This window comes from Muscardinus avellanarius (genome assembly GCF_963383645.1).
Source record: "Muscardinus avellanarius genome assembly, chromosome: 1".
Taxonomy (NCBI): domain Eukaryota; kingdom Metazoa; phylum Chordata; class Mammalia; order Rodentia; family Gliridae; genus Muscardinus; species Muscardinus avellanarius.
The window spans coordinates 168,692,528-168,706,618 of record NC_137786.1 but is presented as its reverse complement, the minus strand read 5'-3'; the positions used below and the strand labels follow the sequence as shown (position 1 = coordinate 168,706,618).

Sequence of the window (14,091 nt, the reverse complement as noted above, 5' to 3'; positions counted from 1 at the left end):
CTACACTCCCAGACCTATTTTTACATTTTTATTTGGAAACAGGGTCTCCTAAGCCAGAGCACGTGGCTGGCTTCGAACCTGTGTGATCCTCCTGTCTCTGCCTCCCAAGCACGGGGATTACAAGCATGCGCCACCACGCCCAGCTACAATTATCATTATTTTATAACTAGTATCAATGTAGTGCTCACTATACAGCAGATCCTCTGAAATACTCATAATGACCTATATAAGCATTGCAGTTGCTACTGTAAGACTGAAGTGGGGCCATGACAGGCTTTATCGATACAGTAAACACACTAGGCCTGAGTTTCAGTTTCCCAGGAATACAACTAACAGTTAAGTGCCAGTGTTGGCACCTGGGTCAGGATGAAAAACTCCCAACCAACCCCAGGAGGCACGAACCAAATGGGAGGCAACAAGTATCCTGTCCTGTCCATTGCTTGTGATAACAGCAGTAAAAATTCCTTTTGGTCTAAAGATAACTCCTTTGTAAATCACAGCACGAGTGACTGAAATGTATAAAACTGCCTTGGAACAAAGACTTGGGGTCCTGGTCAAGACTCCATTGCATTGGAGAGACTTGGACCCTAGCTTGAGCTAGTTCCCCAATAACACCCCCCTTCCTGCCTTTGCATTATTGTGTGTGGTGGTGGTCTCTCTCCCCCAGGGGTCCCTGACTTTGAGTATAACACTACTATTCTCATTTTCAGGTGAGGCAACTGAAGCACAGAGAGGTTAAGAAGATTGCTCAAAGCTCCACAGCAAGTACATAGCAGAGCTGGGATTAAGGGTTGGTACGGAGCTCACTCTGAAGCTTCCTTTCATAATCACTAACCATCTGTTCTCTACTTCAAAAGTTAGAGTATATAAGAGAAAAATAACACAAACGGTGCCTAAACATACCTGTAGTCTCATACTTACTTTCTTGAACAATTTTCTTTTATTTTTAGGTTGTCTTTGTTTTTCTAAGTTTATTTATTTTAAGTAAAAACTTAGAAGAGATTCTAAACCATATAATGTTGCATCTTTCAAAACATATTCCTTCCTGATTCTAAACAATATAATATTGCATCTTTCAAAAGATACAGTAGTAAAAAGAAAAATGAAGAGCAATGAAGTTCAAGAAATCAACATTTAAGCTGGGCACAGTGGGGCACACCTGTAATCCCAGTACTTGGGAGGCTGAGACAGAAGAATTGCAGGTTTGAGGCGAGCCTCAGCAACTTAACAAGCTACTGTTTTGACATTTTAAAAATGGGCTGGAGGAGTTGTGGTTCAGAGGTAAAATGCCCCTACATTGAATGTCTAGAGGCAAAAACAAAACAAAACAAAAAAGAACCAACACTTAGAGACCAAGCATGGTAGTGTACTCCCATAATCCCAGTACTTGGGAATTGGGAAATGGAGAAAGGAGGATTGCCGGTTCAAGCCCAGCCTCGGCAATTTAGCAAGGCCTTCAACAACTTAGCAAGACACTATTTCAAAATTTAAAAAGCGGGGGCTATAGTTCAGAGGTAGATCACCTTCTGGGTTCAATCCCCAGTACGAGAGAGAGAGAGAGAGAGAGAGAGAGAGAGAGAGAGAGAGAGAGAGAGAGAGAGAATATGAATCAGGACTTAGATAGAATTAATTCACTTTCTATTTCCTAATAAAAGTCAACACTCAGCCAGGTGTGGTGGCGCACAGCTGAACGTTGTAATCCCCGGGTTTGGGAAGCTGAGATAGGAAGACTGCACAGGTTCAAAGCCAGTCTCAGCTACTTAGTGAGGTTCTCAGCAACTTAGTGAGACCCTGTTTCAAAATAAAATCGAAAAATAGAAAATAGGTCGGGGGTGTAGCCTGGAGGTAGAGGCCCCTGGGTCCCATCCCCAGGACTACACACACACACAAAATCAACATTCATGGAAATACTTTAATATTAGAAGTCCATTTTAATCATTCTAGCTTTAAAAAAAATGGTATAGAAAGTAAAGCATTCATACAACCAAGCAGATCAGTATGCAACCAAATATTTAGATTCTGCCCTTTGACCCCCTCTATATACAAGAGAAAGTAAAGATAATGATTTGTTTAAAAAGCTTTAAGTGTCCCTACCTATGAGGATAAGCATTTGAATAAAAGAAGAAACGGGGAGGAGGCAAAGAGAATTTTTTAAGAGGAAGGAAAGAAGATAGGTTTAAAAAAAAAAAAAAAGGCCAATCTCCTCTCAGAAAGCATGGACCAGCCACGTTAGAAAAAGGATTAGGCAGATACATTCAGCTTTTCTAACAGATTTTCTTTCTCTAAGGCTTCAATACCGCTCTCACACTCACTCAGATAATCACATTAGTTTTGTCATTAAAAGCTCCCTTTTCATAGAATGCACCTAAACCGCTTAAACCACCCAGAGAGGTCGAATACATTATCAAACACCAAGACAAACGGAAGAGATTTTCCAACTTATGTCTTATTACTTCACTGTGTCTATCAGCATGCTTGGAAGAGGAAGTCAAAAATCTTTGATTAGTTATCAGATACAAAATGATTCTAAAATTAACAGGCAACACAGTATCCTTCAGAATAAGCTCGTAAGGCTGAGAAAAGACCTAGTAGTTTTTAATGTGGACGGAACGGTCAAACGACAGAGGAGTTTTCTATTTCCCTTTTCTCTTCCTTGTGTTCTACCCGCCAAGCCCATGATTATTTCTGCATGAATGTTGCAGCTTCTTTTAACAGTAAACAAAAGCAAATGAAGTCTGAGTGTGCAGAGCCCAAAGACAAATTAAAGAGAATGAGACTTGAATTGACATGAAAAATGGCATTTAGTTGCTACCCATGGGGTTCTGTAGAACTAAGATTCAGACAGAATTGGAAATTACCTACAAAATATATATATATATATATATATATATATATATATATATATATATATATATGAAACCCAATTGTTAAATACTGCTAAATATTATCTTACCATCCTAAGCCTGAGTTACAGACTCAGAAAAGGACTGCTGTTTGTTAGCTCTTTAAAAAGGAGGAAGTGTATCAGAGGGAGGAGGAGCCCTGGCTAAATGGAACTATCCAAGTGAAAGAGCGGTCCCCAACTGGGTAGTGTTCAGGGATTAGTGGGTTGGGAGAACAGAGAGGGGGTCAAGGAAGGAGAAGTAGAATGGACAGTGAAAGAAAGTGATCTGAAGCTAAAGGTTTGGGAGGAAGACAGTAGAATATTCTGAAAATCAGATGGGTGACTAACTATAGGAGAAAATTAGAAAAAGAGGCAATGGAAGTTACTCAAGCAAGAGGCAAGAGATTATTTGGGGGAGAATACAGGCAATAAACAGGGTCATAAATGTATTATAATCAATCAATAATTCCTTAATATCAGGCTGGAGGCACAGCTGGCTAGTAGAGTGCTTGCCAGCACTTGCCCCCCTTCCTCAAAAAAGAATTTCATATATTAAGAGAAAGAATAATATTGGTAAGAAATAACTGAAGAGAATGGCAAGAACTACTCTTGGATAAAACATGCAAAGGGTAATTATGGGGACATAACTTTAAGACATAACGTTAGCTTGCTTAAAATGAGCTTCTATAATATAGAGATAAAAACATAAAAGGAGTGTGCTAAGTCAAACATAGGCCAACACAATATTTGAAATAGACTTCACTGGTTTTAAGTAATTCTTTAGGAGAGTGAAGGATTTAGATTTAAGACTCAAGAGGGAAAAGCCTCTGAAGGAACATCAAAGAAGTGGGAGAACACCAAAGTTAGACTGATTGCCCACTACCTCCAATCATGTAAACAACTAATACTGAAAAGCCCTATTCTTCAAGATTAGGAGCTGGCAAACTACAGTCTCTGGGCCAAATACAGCCTATGCCTGGTATTTGTTTGGTTTTCCGTTTGTTTGTTTGTTTGTTTGTTTGTTTGTTTGTTTTGTGATGCTGGGGATTGAACTCAGGGGCATTCTACCTCCAAACTACACTCCCAGCCCAATTTTTTTTTGTTTGTTTGTTTTGAAACAAGGTCTTGCTAGGTTACTGAGAGTCTCCCTAAATTGCTGAGGCTGGTCTCAAACCTGGGATCTCCCTGTCTCTGAGACTATGGGTATGCTCCACTATGCCCAGATCTACTGCTGCTTTTATAAATAAAGTGTTATTGGCCATTCTTATTCATTTACGGATTATCTGTGGCTGCTTTCACGATATAGCTGCAGAGTTGAGGAACTGGGACAGAAATAATGTGGCCCCCAAAGCCTAAAACAGAGGCCTTTATGGATAGTTTGCCAATCCCTGTTCTAAACAGTTGGGGGATTTCCCATTGTTTCTATCATCTGACAACTCATTCTTTATTCAAGTAGGAATAAATATGCAAATACAACTCTTGTTTCATACACTGATAGAGTATACAGTTAAATCAAATATCTGGATACAGGTTTTCTCAACATGAGAGATATCAGCTCAAAATCTGCTGATTTTATATTATCAATATGCAATTTATTTTAATATGCATTTACCTCTGGGCCTGATTTTTGCAGCTAATGGATTTGTTTTATTTTTGCTACAAAGTTTTAAGCAAAATATACATTTAATAGTTTCCCTGGGCAATTAATTTGACAGGCTGAGACAGGAGGATCACAGGTTTGAATCCAGCCTCAGCAATTTAGCAATATCCTTAGCAAATTACTGAGACACTATTTCAAAATAAAAAATAAAAGGTCTGGGGGTATAGCTCAGAAATAGAATGACTGTGGGTTCAACTGCCTTCATCCTCTCTCCCAAAATGTATTTGAAACTTGGCTCTCATATTACCAATTCTATTTTCATTTCTAGCACCCATTGTAGCTGTAGAATCAAGTATTTTCTCAAAACTTAACCACCAAGTTACTAGTCTTTTCTTTAAAACTAAGAGAAAAGTTCTTATCAAAATAATGCTCTAAAGCTGGGCATGGTAGTACACACCTATAATCTCAGGAGGATCACAGGTCTCAAGGCCAGCCTTAGCAATTTAGTTGGGCCTCAGTAATTTAGTGAGACACTATTTCAAAATAAAAAATAATATAGGGCTGGGGTGTAGCTCAGAGGTAGAATAACCTTGGGTTCAATTCCCAGTACTTCTTCGCCCCCACACACACATGAGAATGCTTTAAAAAAATAAAAAAGCACATGCAACAAATAATTTGACTTGAAAAGAACCCTAAAATTCTAATAGAACCTAAAATTGGTATGATGTATCTTTACACTTCCCAAGAGTGTTTCCACATCAAATATTTTATCTGGTCTTCAACACAACCCTATGTAACTATTATTATCATGTTCTACAGAGGAAGACATGGAGGTTCAGGGAAGAAAAGCACTTTGCCCAAGATCACAGAGTTGCTAAGCAGCAGTCTCGGGCCAAACCTTGGCCTTCAGGGCCCAAGTTGGTGTTCTTTTCACTCTGCCATGCTGCATGGGGATCACCCTTTCTGATGGGTGAAGCACTTAGAATGTTTTAGCAGGTAACTGAATCATACTACTATGATAAAAGCTGCCACTTACTAAGCAGCAACCATGCACTACATAGATCTAGGCATTCATTATACATATCTCACAAAGGTTAAATATATTATGTACGCAAAGTACACAGCCGAGGACTCGGCACATAGCAATTATTCCATTATCAGCAACTCTTGCTCTTATTTCTAACACATATTACTCTGTAATTGATGGATTTTATCTCTATTTTTATGAAGAAACTGAAGTTCAGAAAAATTAGGTAATATGTCCAAGGTCACATAATACAAAAAGCAGCTGAATCCAGGATTCCCACCCAGACTTGACTCCAGTGTCCCTGTGTCATTAGGACTTCCTCTGATAATGAAAGTCATAGAATGCACATGAAAAAAATAAGTATACTTTTAAAATTGACAGAGGACATTTTCCTATTACCTTGATAGGCCAAGCAGGCAATGGCTGTAAAAAGTTAGTCTCATAAGGATAGTCCACCATTGCCAGATTCACCCAGATCTCAGAGATCCAGTCCTTCAGATGCTGGACATCCTCAGAAGTCAGTGGGCTGCATAGGTGAAGGGTTTCAGTGAGCCACTGTAGACCACCACCTGAGGATAAGTCAACAAAGTCTTTACAAATCACTTATCCCTTGCATAGTATCACAGAAAACACAATTCTCCACGAACTTTCTCAACATTTAATAATATGCTAATCCCACAATGAACAAGCTGCCTATATTCAAGAAGCTTATCAAAATTAGCACTCTGAATTATTCCCCTTTTGAAGATATGACTGAAACAAATAAACAGGAACACTGTAGAGCAATGGGAATGTGTAAACTGTGACTAAATAAACGGGTGTATATAAGAGACATAACACTGAGTAAAAGACAGCAGAATAGATTATTTATATGTATTGATAGATACAGATTAGAGAGATAATGCAAGTCTAATTACTAAAAAAGTCAAAAATAAGCAAACTTTATCTATGGTTGAGGTAGTGAGGACAGCAATTAGGTAAGTATAGAGATAATGAATGAGCCGGACATCAGAGATTTCCTTCTTTTTTAGAAAAAGTACTTTTAGTGGTGCATTGTAATTCTATCCCACAGTAAACTTCAGAGTGATACTAACATACATACACAGATCACTTGGTGTGTTTCCATCCACATCCCACCCTTCTCCCATTTACTCCCTCCCAATATATATTAGTGAGATCAGTAGTGATATCTTCACACACAGATATCACCATATTTAAACTGTTCCCTTCCTCAAACATTGTCTTTCTGCTGCATCAGGGGATTTCTGAGCTACTGATAATCAGAATAAAGATAAAAGAGGAAAGAGAGGAGAGTAATTTAACAGAAAAAAAGACATAAAAATTAAAACCATCAATCATTCTTATATTAAGGCTTACTTGTATTTGCAAATCGGTTAATGGCAGCCCAGGACCTCTTGATGCTCTCTGAACAATTTGGACCACTTTTCTCAAAATCTGCAGTTACGATCCTCATAAACTTACTGCAAGGAACTAAATGGTCAAACTGCCAGATAGGGGCAGAAGCCGCAAGCGCTCTAAATGGTAAAGAAAACGAGAGAGGAGAAAATAAAGACATCTGCAACTCATCAAACTCATGTTTTAAAACTGAAACTGAGCTGAGTGTGGTGGTGCACACTTGTAATCCCCATACTTGGGAGGCTGAGACAGGAGGATAATGCAGGTTCGAAGCCAGCCTCAGCTGGCTTAAGAGACCTTGTTTCCAAATAAAATATAAAATAAGTCTGAGAGTGTAGCCCAGAGATAGAAGGCCCCTGGGTTCCATCTCCAGTACCACCAAGAAAAAACAAACAAACACTGAAACTGAGACCAAGCGTGATGGTGCATACCTGTAATTCCTGTACTTAGAGGAGATTGAAACAGAAAGATTGCCTATCTCAGCCTCATCAATTTGGCTAGACCCCATTTCAAAATAAAAAATAAAATAAAAAAAGCTTGGGTGTAGCTTAGAAGGAAAGTACCCCTGAGTTCAATCCCCAGAACAAAAATAATTAATTAAAATTGAAACTGAGACCAAACAAAAATGATGAGAAATATAACTTAGCTGTTAATGAGACAAAAACCAGATATTTCAGTACAATAGAATGGAGCATGTTTTCCCCAAACAAGTCTCTAAGTTTGCCTCGACAATTATTAAGAAGCACTAATGCCCAACATAAATGCACTTACCCAACTACCATGTGAGGGTACTTCATCCTGAACCAGGCTGCAAGCATGCCACCATAAGAGCCCCCGATAGCAATGACAGGTTGATCTTCAGCTCCTGAGATTGTTCTTTGCAAGTGTTTAATTAACATAGCATAATCAGCCAGAGCTTGTTCTGATGTCAGAAAATTCAAGTTTCTGGAATCCTAAAGAAAAATAACAATGAACATGGGTATACATGTGCACATGATAGCAGCCTGGGTATAACACAGATCCAAAAGGGAGCCAGAGTCACATAAGATTTTCTCTGAGTAGAATTTCCAGGCAAATGAGCTTAAATACTCAGTCAACATAATAGCTGTGCTCATTTAAATAACTCATAAAAAATGATCTTGAAGTTTGTGCCAAACCGTATGTATTTTGCATTTACTTGCTACTTAACTAAAGACCTTGGTGTGGTTGGAGAAATAGGATCAAATTATAAGAAACATTTAACAGCAAATGTGATAGAATATAAAACTAAGCTTAACAGACTTAATAAATGTTATAACTTTTATTTTGAATCTTTACACATTTAAAATGTTCACTATCTAGACAAAGATGAACTAAATCCTTGGACCGCATAGGTAAGGATCACCAGGAAAAATACAGCCCACTCTTCTTCTGGAAGATAACATTGGTCATATCAACAGCTGGAATAGACTAGGCAACCTGTGAGAAACAACTATAAAACTGGAAGAGAAAAAAAAAAAAGATTTTTTTTTAGGAGGGCATGGTGGTAATCCCAGCATTTGGGAGGCTGAGACAGGAGGATCACGGTTCGCACACAGCCTTGGCTACTTAGTGAGGCCCTTTGCAACTCAGTGAGACCTTGTTTCAAAATAAAGAATAAAAAATGGGGCTGGGGGTGTATCTCAGAGGTAGAATGCCCCTGGGTTCCACCCCCAATACTGCAAAAGAAAAAAAAAATTTTTTTTAGGCACTGGAAAACAGATAGCACAAGGCATTGATTCCCGATAGAAAAAGAATTCACAAAGTTAGTTCCCTGATTCTCTAGCTCCCTGCATGAGAACAATTTCCCTCTGCAGTATAGGAAAGTGAGTGATGCATAAAACAAGAGTCCCGTGAAACGGAGGCATCTAATGTGTGTTTTTAAATATATCTGTAAATTCCTGACTCTACTTCCTTCAAGAGATGAAGCCTAATTCCACTTCCTTTAAATTCAAGCTGAAATTAGTGACATGGCCCTAAGGAATCAAATGTAGCAGTAGATCAAGTATGGCCAAAATGGTGATATTTCTGATACATTTTAGGTTAGATCATAAAAAAAAAGCATGGCAGCTTCCACCTTGCTCTTGTGGTCCGCTATCTTTGAGGAAGTTTACTGCCATGTCATGAAGCCACTCAAGAAGGCCCTTCAGGAAGCCTCCGAGGAAATGAATGAGGCTCTTGCCAACCTCCAGCACAATTTTATCACTCAAGTGGAACTTCCATATGGATAGAGAGGATATCCTGGCCCAAGTCAAGTCTTCATCTAAATACAACCCAAGCTGACATCTGGGCTTCAAGAGACCCCTTGAAACAGACCCACCCAGCTAAGCCACCCCTAACTCTTCACTCAAGAAACTGAGTTCAAAGCCAGGCATGGTGGCGCACACTTGTAATCCCAGCATTTGGGAGACTGAGACAGGAGGATTGCAGTTTGTGGACAGCCTCAGCTACTTACGCCATTTGCAACTCAGTGAGACCCTGTTTCAAAATAAAAAATAAAAATACGGCTCAAGGTATAGCTAGGAGGTAGAGTGTCCCTGGGTTTCATCCCTAGTACAAAAAAAAAAAAAAAAAAAAACAACCTGAGTTTAACAGCTTGTTGATGTTTGAAGCCACAAGGCTTGAGAATCCCACAGCAATAGTTAACTAACACCAGCTACATCCCTCAATCGGGCTATCCTGTCTGACCTGCATGCTCAGTTCTCACCAGTCTTTGACTTCTTTCTTCACTGGGCACTCAATCACAGAGCCCCATCTTTCCTCTCTCTCCTCTATGTGCCACCTATGCCTTTAGCCATCCCCTCACCAAGAGTATGCTCCTTGACTCCTCACCTCCTGTCTACCACCATTCCTTAATTCCAGTTTTTACGGCACTATGCATAGTCAGATGCGATTCTTTTCCAATCCTCAAATAATATCTACAAAGTCTCTCATGCTACTGATAGATTCTGTGGGCACAGGAAGGGAAAGAAGCTATTGAGAAGAGGCTTTAGCTCCATTTTGATAACAAAGCACCCATTTAGCAGCCTAGGAGGGGTTTTGTTTCTATGTGCACAGCAGGCCACTTCCCAGTGGTGTCAGAACCCATCAACTCCTCTAATCAGTTGAATATAACAAATACAAAGGTAAAGAACAGAGTTTCGCATGTAGTCCAACAACTACCAGCAAATTGCTCTGCTTTAAGTTAATAACTCTGAGACATTTTGACTTATTCATTAAGTAATCTGTTATTTATTTATTGATACTGGGGATTAAACCCCCCTGGGTTTAATTCTACTTTGAGCTATATGTCTAGTCCTATTTTCTAATATTTATTTTGAAAGAGAGTCTCACTAATTTGCTAAGGGTCTCAGTAAGTTGCTGAGGCTGGCCTCAAACCTGCCATCCTTTTGTCTCAGCCTCCCAAGTACTAGAATTATAGGTGTGTGCCACTGCTCCTGACAATTAATTTTATGAGATCTCTTAAACACCTCTGAGGATAAAAATAAAATATTCCTTTCAAAACAAGCAGACTAAAAAATGACTCACCTCAAGTTCTTCTAGCTGAAATCTCCCCCAAAGCATAATAACATATAAACTGACAATACCCAAGGTGATCTTAGGTAGCCCACAAACATTTTTAGTATACAAGCCCTCAATTAAGAGAATGCTAAGGTGGTTTTTGTTGTTGCTGTTGTTTGTTTTTTGGTTTTGGTCTTTTTTTTTATAATCTTTTTTTTTTATAATTTTATTTGGAAACAGGGCCTCTTAAGCCAGCCAGGCTGGCTTCGAATCTGCGTGATCTTCCTGTCTCCACCTCCCAAGCATAGGGATTACAAGTGTGCGCCACCACGCCTGGTGAGAATGCTAAATTTAAAAAGTAAGTTCATCCCCGGGCGTGGTGGTGCACGCTTGTAATCCCCGTGCTTGGGAAGCGAAGACAGGAGGAACGCACAGGTTCGAAGCCAGCCTCGCTGGCTTAAGAGACCCTGTTTCCAAATAAAACATAAAATAGGTCTGGGAGTGTAGCCTGGAGGTAGAAGGGTTCCATCCCTAGTACCACCAAAAAAAAAAAAGTAAGTTCATCGAAGAAAAACTTTAAGTAAATGACAGTACAAGTGGAAAATTAATATAACCAGAGTTATAAGGGTAGACTGTAAGTGACCCAGCTAAGGAAGAAGTGCTAGGGTTTATTAGGTTTGGAGTCCATGGCCACGGCCAGAGCCTCTTGTAAGAAGAACACAGACCGAAAGAAATCCCAGTGGTCAGTTAATCGCACTGAATCATAGAACCTATTTGTCCTTATTTTACTCATTATATTTCATTGAAAAGTACCTTATTAGAAAACATTTACATAAAGCCAGGTGTGGTGGCACAGGCTTGTAATCCCAGTTCTTGGGAGGCTGAGACAGGGGGATTACAGGTTTGTAGCCAGCCTCAGCTACTTAGTAAGGCTCTCAGCAACTTAGTGAGACCCTGTTTCCAAATAAAAATATAAAAATAGGTCTGGGAGTGTAGCCTGGGTAGAAAGCCTCTGGGTTCCACCCCCAGTACCACCAAAAAAAAAAAAAACAAGAAAAGAAAATTTACATACTCTTGTTTTTTTTTTTTAAGTGGCAGGACCAATCATTCAAGAGTACATACCACAACTGTTGCCTGATACATTTGAAATAAGAGAAGGCCCCCTACACTGTCTCTGCAACCATAAGATAAGACTGACCTGGCCAAAGCTGCCTGGCAGCCTGAACTAAAAATTGGCTAATATCCAAAAGATAACAATATGGCTTTAAAAACCTTAATTTGTTCAAAATGTACATAAATAGAAAGGATTAATTACAAATTATTGAGATTTTAGGTAGTCCACATTAAAGCTATCTCACAGTAGGCATGTAAGTATAAAATGATCTAAGCTTAAAATTTTTTTTCTTCTTAAAAGCAAAAAGTATACTTACCTGAAATGTGTCATCGCCGAAGGGCAGAGACTCTCCATAGTATCGATGTTCAGCAAACACCAACATCGCCTTCAGTTCCTCTGCCACATCCCACATGAACCCCTAGAAAGAGTTCACAGGTTCACAAGATAAATCAGAAGTCACTGAAACTTTTTTCAACCTTATAAAATAGATGTTAAATGAGACTAGAAAGACCTCTCTGAAAAGCTACATAATTTATGTTCTACAAATAAATGTCATAATTATACAAATAAATGCATAATTCCACTGTTGAACCCTGTCCTAGAGTGAAACAATTCAAAATAAACCCAGGTTGCTCATCTACTAGTCATTTCAAGTCTTCTTATGCAGTACCTCCACCCCTGGAATCAACATTACAGTCTTCAAATTGTACTCTACCAAATATTCTAAGAAAGAACTGAAGGTATCTAAGTTAGCCACCTATCCAGAGCCATTCACAAAATAAAAGAGAAAACAATAAAATTAAGCATACTAAACCCATTTGGAAGTTTAGAATAACCTTATTTATTAAAAAATAAATCATTAAAGCCAGTGTGGGGACACACACTTATAATTCCAGCATTTGAGAGGCTAAGACAGGAGGATCGCGGTTTGCCAACAGCCTCAGCTACTTAGTGAGGCCCTTTGCAACTCAGTGAGACCTGTTTCAAAATAAAGAATAAAAAAATAGAGCTGGGGGTGTAGCTCAGAGGTAGAACCCCTCCCCCTCGGTTCCATCCCCACACACAAAAAAATAAAGAATAAAAATAGGGCTGGGTTGTAGCTTGAAGGTAGAATGCCTCTGGGTTCAATACTCAGTTCTGAAAAAAATTGTAATAGCTAATATCAACTGAGTGCCTCTACAAGGTATCAGGCACCAGTTTGGGGTATCTACCCAAAAGAATGGAAACTAAACTACCAAACTAATTCATGTATGTCTATGTTCATAGCCATACAAATCACAATTGCCAGACTATAGAACCAGCCAAAATGTCTATCAAGAGATGAATGGATTATAAAACTATGAGATATGTACACAATGGAATTTTACTCAGTCATAAATAAGAACAAAACTACATCATTTACAGGGAAATGGATGGAACTAGAGAACATTATGCTAAACGAGATTACTCAGTCACAAAAAATAAGAGATCAAATTCTCTCCCTAATATGTGGAAGCTAGGGAGAAAATGGGTCATAGGAGGAACTCTAAATGAAGAAGGAGAATCTATAGATGAGCAAATACGGTGACCTGGGGGGGGGGGATAGGAAGGGGGAAGAGGGAAATTCCCTAATGTACATGATGTACATTCACAAACATATCAAAGTCAATCACTAAGCCAAACATGAGAAGGAAGGAATGGGGAGGGGAAAAGGAAAGAGCTAAATGAGTGATTTGTGCATATATGCCTCTGCTATCTTGTCCCCCATTAAGATGTATGACTACAATGCACCAATAAAATACTGTAAAAAAATAAGACATATGCCCCAACTAGCTGAGTCTGGCTGAAGTCTTTGCTCTTACCCAAAATACTCCACTGCCTCTCAAAAGAGGAATGCCGGGAGTGAATGTGCAGCTGGCTGGGACATTTGACTGTGTAGAGGAAGATGTCTGAGACTAGGGAGAGCCAGGACCTGCCCTTACCTGCCTCTGGTCAGTTCTCTGGAACTGCCTCTGCTTGGAATACCTCTCTTTCTGCCCCACGGAGATCAGGGATCCCCCGGCAAGCCTTAGTTCTGCTGCGGTGTTTATAGAGCAGTGGGGTCTGGTTGAGGCAGGAACAGCTACCTGCCCATATCAAAGGATGAAAGGAGCTGGGCAAATCACTGCCTAGAAGCTGCCCTGTGGCCTTGTCATAAAGTCACACACAAGGGAGAGAAAAGAAACAAGGCAGCCAGTGATGTTTCACAGAATAATGGAGCAGGAATCTGATGGAAAGGAAGTCCTGGTTTTATTTTTGTCACTTTTCTAAAAGAAACAGACATCTGAGGAAATTATTTGCAACAAACATATTTAGGTAGGGGTGTGTGTGTGTGTGTGTGTGTGTGTGTGCGTGTGCACTGGAGATTGAACCCAGGGACATTCTGCCTCTGACCTATATTCCCAGCCCTTTTTAACTTTTATTTTGAAACAGGATCTTGCTAAGTTGCTGAGGTTGGCCTGGAACCTGCAATCCTCCGATCTCAGCTTTCCAAGTACTGTGATTACAGGCTT

At 39.4% G+C, this 14,091-nt stretch overlaps 1 protein-coding gene across 1 annotated transcript in view; it reads right to left on the bottom strand.

Annotated features, from left to right (window-relative positions):
• PRCP (prolylcarboxypeptidase) overlaps window positions 1-14,091 on the bottom strand; it is a gene marked incomplete at both ends in the record, with an annotated part of 71,861 nt that overhangs the window by 13,759 nt on the left and 44,011 nt on the right. Inside the window, 4 exons of the mRNA XM_080714235.1 lie at window positions 5,911-6,080; window positions 6,889-7,046; window positions 7,699-7,880; window positions 11,877-11,978. Of these exons, the coding sequence (XP_080570361.1) occupies window positions 5,911-6,080; window positions 6,889-7,046; window positions 7,699-7,880; window positions 11,877-11,978 (612 nt within the window). The remainder of the gene's footprint in view (window positions 1-5,910; window positions 6,081-6,888; window positions 7,047-7,698; window positions 7,881-11,876; window positions 11,979-14,091) is intronic.